This window comes from Eurypyga helias, unplaced genomic scaffold (assembly GCF_000690775.1).
Source record: "Eurypyga helias isolate BGI_N326 unplaced genomic scaffold, ASM69077v1 scaffold45906, whole genome shotgun sequence".
Classification (NCBI taxonomy): Eukaryota; Metazoa; Chordata; class Aves; order Eurypygiformes; family Eurypygidae; genus Eurypyga; species Eurypyga helias.
In genome coordinates, this window is record NW_010255625.1 from 2,222 (window position 1) to 8,475 (window position 6,254).

The 6,254-nt window shown below is 58.0% G+C and overlaps 1 protein-coding gene across 1 annotated transcript in view; it reads right to left on the reverse strand.

Moving 5' to 3' along the window:
• The window catches only part of MAN2C1 (mannosidase, alpha, class 2C, member 1), a gene marked incomplete at both ends in the record, with an annotated part of 7,133 nt that extends 961 nt beyond the window's left edge, over nucleotides 1-6,172 (reverse strand). Inside the window, 11 exons of the mRNA XM_010153372.1 lie at nucleotides 251-396; nucleotides 697-792; nucleotides 1,543-1,659; nucleotides 2,029-2,121; nucleotides 2,450-2,560; nucleotides 2,737-2,843; nucleotides 3,305-3,494; nucleotides 3,950-4,127; nucleotides 4,361-4,431; nucleotides 5,307-5,430; nucleotides 6,011-6,172. Of these exons, the coding sequence (XP_010151674.1) occupies nucleotides 251-396; nucleotides 697-792; nucleotides 1,543-1,659; nucleotides 2,029-2,121; nucleotides 2,450-2,560; nucleotides 2,737-2,843; nucleotides 3,305-3,494; nucleotides 3,950-4,127; nucleotides 4,361-4,431; nucleotides 5,307-5,430; nucleotides 6,011-6,172 (1,395 nt within the window). The remainder of the gene's footprint in view (nucleotides 1-250; nucleotides 397-696; nucleotides 793-1,542; nucleotides 1,660-2,028; nucleotides 2,122-2,449; nucleotides 2,561-2,736; nucleotides 2,844-3,304; nucleotides 3,495-3,949; nucleotides 4,128-4,360; nucleotides 4,432-5,306; nucleotides 5,431-6,010) is intronic.
• Between the last annotated feature and the right edge of the window lie 82 nt (nucleotides 6,173-6,254).

Below are 6,254 nucleotides of genomic sequence, written 5' to 3' on the forward strand. Positions count from 1 at the left end.
ATGGCCGCTCACCCCACGGCTGCTCACCCCACGGCTCAGCTGAGGGCTCGAGAACAGCCTGCGGCCAACCTGGGTACGTGTTCTCACAGCCCTTGATGATGGAGAGATGCTGTCTCCCTGAAAATCCTCCCCAGCCCTCCGTTTGCCCCGCTCGCTCCCTGCCCTCCTCCGCACACCCTCTCCTTGGGCACTGCTGAAGGCTCTGAAGGAGTGCTCCCAGGAGGGGGGAAGAAGGGAGCTCTCCTCTCACCTTGGCAGCCCGTCCGTGTCACTCATTCTCTTCATCCTGTCCAGCATCTTCTGCGTGGGACCCCCTCCTCCATCTCCAAAGCCGAAGAGGAGGGCGCTGTGGTTCACCCGCCCTTTGTCCTTGTTGTTCTTCACTGTTTTCAACACCTAGAGGGGATCATCAGCTGCAATCCCCTGGTGCCCAGCCCCAGCTCCCACAGCTCCCCACAAGAAAGCCGGGTCAGCTTTTGGGGTGCAAAACCCGGTTCTGCCCCTCTTCCTCAGCCCAAACTACCAAAAATCAGGCCCAGACACATCTCAGAGGCAGGCAATTTGCTGCCAGGCCCTCCAACAGCCCTTGCCCAGCAGCGCTGCCAGCTGCCCTGCTCCCTTCCCAGGCAGTGCCCTCTCCCAGGAGCCTCACATCCGGCACTGCACTTCACGTGCAGGTCAGGAAGCCTCACTCACCTCCTCCACTCGCCCGTGCATCCCATAGGAGTCACCGGGGGGAAAATGGGTCAGGACTCGGGAACCATCAATGCCTTCCCAGAAAAAGGTGTGATGCTGGAGGGGAGCCAAAGGAAAGCATGGTGTCTCATACAGCCCCCCCTGTGTCACACAGTGCCAAAGGCTAAAGCGCAGCCCTCTTGTTGCCAGGAGTTCCCAAAAGGAAATCTCTGGCCATGCTGGTACCAGAAAGAGAAATTCACCCCCAGTTCACTGTTTCAAGGCTCCCAAACTCATCTCCTACGCCAGTGTGTGCACGGAGGGCACGCTTCCACCACATCAGTGCACAACTCGCGCACTAAAAGCCCAAGCTGCCGTGCAACCCTGTCAGGCACACAAAGCCCGGCAGCTTTGTCACCAGGGAAGTACACATGGGACAGGCACTTCAGAGCCCCTTGAGGATTCCAACTGGGCCTTGGCTTTCTCTCCACGGGGCTGCAGGATGCCCTGACAGATCAGTGCAAGGAGACGGTCGCACAAGGACGGGGAATGCCACAAGGTCAGAGGACAGCCATGGACAGGCTGGGTTGTGTGCAGGTCTAAGAGACAACAAAGTCACAGCTTCCCATCTGGAAGCAGAGGGAAATTGTAGGCCAGGGGCCCAGCTGGGATCTCCAACCATGTCCTTCCTACCCCCTAAAGCCTGACAGGACATTGCTACCACCATAAACTGGTGGTTTCTAGAAGAGCCTGTGTCAGCTGAGCTGAAAGAATGGCTCAGCCTGTGGAACCACCAGGTCCAGCCCTGCAGAAGGACTTCAGCAATGACAGTTCCACCCCCTGGAAAGAAGGGAAGCACCAGCTCACCGGGAAGGCGTTCACCAAGTTCCAGCTGAGTTTCTGCGTGAGGAACCGCCTGATCCCGCAGCCGAGCATCAGCTGGGGCAGCTGGGCCGAGTATCCAAACGTGTCCGGCAGCCAGAACTGGGCAACAGCAGCGGAAGGAGAGACAGGCGTGAGGCAAACCGGCCGCAAGCTGCAGCCTGAGCTGCGGAGGGTGTCTGGGCTCCGAGCCCTTCTCGCAGCGGGAACTGAAGGCATGCTAGGCAAGGAACAATTCTAGAGACCTGCCAGGGACCTACAGGCAATATAACCGAGAGCTGGGGCTGTGCTAACTGCCGGGAGTTGTGGGGGATGGGGTGTTTACTCATCACAGCTTTAGCTACAATGAGAGGCCAGTGTGAGGCACCTGAACATCACATCTGGAAGGCAAACCAGAAAGAAGCCCTCCCGCACGGCAAGAGGCGGAAGGAGATGGTGCGGAAGGAAGGTGTGCTGGAAAGGAGCAAGTACCTCTGAGCAGATCCGGCCAAACTGCTGCTGGAAGAACCGCTGTCCCTGGAGGAACTGCCGCACCATGGACTCCCCGCTGGGCAGGTTCCCGTCCTGGGGGGAAGACAGAGGGAGTCCGTGCAGCAGCCAGGCGCCTGGGAAGGTCTTGCCAGCATCCCCACCCCCTGGCATCCTGACCCGACCGATCACGGGAGGATCTGAGCAGAGCTCAGCCAGACCAGACCCAAGCTCCTTTCTCAGGGAATGAGAGGATTTGGGGGAGGGATGGTATTTTTGTTAGGCTAGGCACTGCAGGCAGCTGCTATTTTCTGGGCCCAAGAGCATCATCAACCAGGCTCAGCCAAGGCTCTGCTCTCCACCTCCTTTGCAGGACCAGTCCCTGAGGGAAGGTGCAGTGAGCCAGGCTCGCCACGCTTCTCACCATTTCCACCCAGGTGCCTCCGACAGGAATGAACTGTCCCTTTGCCACGAAGTCCCGAATCTGCGCGTAGAGCCCGGGGTACCAGCTCCGCACCCACTCGTACTGCTGCGCCTGCCACAGCACAGAGTCAGCCTCAGCACTCCCCACATCACTCCACACCGATGGCCCTCCTGTCCATCGTCGCGCAGGCTGGTCCCAGTCCCCCCCTCCCCATCTCGTTCTGAGCCACAGTGGAGAAGCAGCGAGCCACAAGCAGAAGGAGAGCTCCCCAGAGGGAGATTGCTCACCTGGGAGCAGGCGAAGGTGAGCTGCGGATTGCGCTCCATCAGACGGACCACGGTGACCCAGCTCCGAGCACACTTACGGATGGTCTCCTCGTATGGCCACAGCCAGGCTGCGGGGACAGGCACGGCCCCACGGGGGTTATTGCTCAGCACAAGCTCCTCTGGGAACTGGGCTGTGCTGCCTTTCACAGATCAGCCAGGGAAAACAGTAGAGCAAAATGCTGTCCTGTGGCTGACAGCAGCACAGCCTGGGGGCTCCAACTCCCGCTTCTCTTGCTGCCTTTCTGTTGAGACTGCAACCCCTCCAGGGACTGGAAATGGAGTGGTGAAGGCCAACAGGTGGTCTGCAATCCCTCCCTCATCACCAGCCCCATCAGTGCCCCAAAAAGCACAGCTAGCCAGACGCACGTTCCCCTGCCTTGCAGACCAACCAGCTGATGGCAACAGAGAGGTCCCTTTCCCTTCCGTCGGGGCACAGTACTTGGTGCCTGGAGCACAAAGGCAGCACTCCCCTTGGGCAGCACATTCCGGCCTCCAGGACAGCAGAGAGGGAACACTGTGCTGCTCTCACCAGAGTCGATGTGGCAATGACCGATGGCATGGATGGTGTGCTGGCTCTCGCCATTCCTCTGGCTGAAGATTGCCGCAGCCAGGTCACGGGCAGCAGGGAAGGTGGATGGGTCCATAACATCACACACATTGACCATCTGGTTGGCAGTGTACAGTGCCTGGAAACTCCTCTGGTTTTCCTCCCCGAGGAGCTGGGGTTGGGAACGATAACAGCTTGAATCAGAGCAGCTCTCTGTACTAGCTCAGATGCCACCGACCTCAGGGAGAACCTGCTATTTCTTTCCAACACCTGACTCTGCCAGTGGTGCCAGGTAAACACCGTGTCCCTGCTTCACAGGCACAGCTTTATGTCTTTGCTCATGTGCCTTCTAATGCCAGGCTACACATAGGCCCATCCCTGGGGGCTCTGGCCTCACAGATCCTGCCTTGGAGCAGAAAGTGGATGAAGAATCCACCTGTGGCTTCTCTCCGTTTAGTTTTCTCCTACTCTAGACAACATCAATCATGCTAAAGCAGCAGGAGCAAACATTTGCTCCTCCAGGGCCTTATGGGGATAGGAGATAGGTCACAGGATGGTGGGAGAAGAAGATTAAATGTTATGGAAGGAGGTGGAAAGGATGAAAGGGGAGAAAATGAGCTCACAGACCTGGGCCATGTCCAGCAGTATTTCCAGATCCACCAGCAGTTCATAGACATCCCTGTTGAAGACTACCAGCTCAGCCTTGCTCAGGTTAAACCTCCTGTCAGGGTCTGGAGGGGCAATCATACTGCCCTTGCCGGCCCCGAAGAGACCGTTGCAGGCCAGCTCCACATACAGCGTCAAGCTGGAGAGCAAACGGAAACCATCAGGGAGCAGACTACAGGCCATCAGCTGGGAAAGCACATTCCCCTCCCTGTGGTGGGACCAGCCTCACCTGAACAACAGACAGAGCCCCAGAATGCCAGATGCTTCACAGAGCACCCAGATGCAGACGAGGGTCTCTCAGCCCAGTCCCTCGGTTTCACACAATGCCAAGCTCCCCCAGGGGCGGGGGGCTCCGGCCAGGCTGCCACTCACCTATGCGGCTCTGTCTCTTTCAGGCTGCTGGTCAGGATGTAGCTGGTCTTCTCGCCTTCCTTCGTCAAACCCTGTGGGCGAAGATGGCACAATTAACACACGTCCGTTACAGCGGGCTGGATGGGCAGGACAAGACACTTCCAGCTGTGCCGTGGGACAATGCTTCCCACAAGAACAGCCGGCTTGGAAACTGCTGCTGCCCCAGCAGTAACACAATCCCTGTGGACACCACCACAGAACAGGGCAGGGCTGCAAAAGATCACCTCAGCCATTCCACCTCCCACAGCAGGCCTGAAGGTGACACGTGTGACAAGAGCTGTTCTTGACAGCAGCGGAGATTCACATCCCAAGCCCACTGCTTGCCTATCCTTCTTCCAAGACAGACTTGGTAACGCCCAAGCAAGGGATTTTCAGCTGCTACTTGTTTGCAGACTGGACTTTTAACTCCCTGGCTAGGGGCAACCTCTAGAAAACAGGCTCAAACCCACCAGCAACAGGCTTGCTTTTCTGGGCCAAGCTTTGGAAACGGCCCGCAGACCCTTTGCGGTCTGACAGCACAGCATGCAACCCACAAGCACAGCCCCCTCTCTCACTCCACGCATTAGACTCTAACACTGACTTCTCTGCACAGCAGTTTTTCCCATACGCAAAGACAGCTCTCCTATTGCCTCAGAGATCACCACTCGAGGTTAAACAGCTCTGCAACCACACATCCTCCTCCTGTTTCTCTTCATGACCACTCTGTCTAGATCTCCAAATGTTCTTGGGTCTCTCCTGTTGGTCCACGTGTTATTTCACATCCTCCAACACATGTAGGCATTCCTCTGAAGAGTGCTTAACAAACAGGAGGGGCTTTCTTCTACTGCCCCACCGCAGAGGGCTAAGGGAGAAAACCACCCTGTACGTAACGGAGAGCCTGGCACAACCCTGACCCACGGTCCCTCACCTGGACAGGCTGGCCGTCTCGCCACAGCATGCCCTCCCCATCGCTCTCCCAGACGAAGTGCACTTCCCGCTCTGCCCATGCCGGGGGGATGGTCAGCTCCACCTTAAACCAGCACGTCTCCCACCTGGAAAAGAGCAGACGGCAACCTCAGCCCACCGATGTGACCTTCCCCTGAGGGAAGCCACGCTTCCTCAGAGCCTCCATGGAAAAAGCAGAGTGGGGACTGCACACAACGCCTCGGGCAGGCTTGTGAAGGAGGCACGGCAGCCTCAGTGGGCAAGGAAGCTCAGAAGGCAGCACACAAACCCCGTGGTGCTGGCCCCAACACAGCCTCTCCCGGGACCCCAGAGAAATGGCCAGTAGCACTGTGTGTTTGCTGCTGGGAAAACTTCCCAATCTTGTCCTAGCCCTGTCAAAGCGGACAGATCCCAGGCAGGAGCATCAGTCACAACCATGTCTAGGAACAGGAGCTCTCAGCAGGACGGATGGGTTGGAAACTGACACATCCCGGTCTGTTTCCTCATGAAATCTCCCTAAGGAATTCTAGGCAGGCACCTGCTACCTAAAGCAGGAAACAGGGAGGCGGACTGTCATCTGATTTCTCCACTACCGAGAGCTTGTGAGGATTCAGGTACACACCTAACACCAAAGAGTCGAGCTCCAGCCCCACCACGCTCACCGTAGCGCGGAAACCTGGTACTCACGTGGGCCCAAAGGAGTCTCCCACTTTAGCTGGTCTGAATTCCTGCCCGACAGCCTCGTCGTACGGGATGCGCCCTGGGGTCTGGAAGCAGGAGAGCGATGCTGGCGGACAGCGATCCCCGAAGAGCCTGTGGTCAGAGACGGCCGGGACACGAGCAGTGAGGCTGCAGGGCCCAGCATGGGGGGAGGAGGGGAGGAATAGAGACCACCACCCCGCTGTCCCAGCACGGCTGTCACCCCGCTACC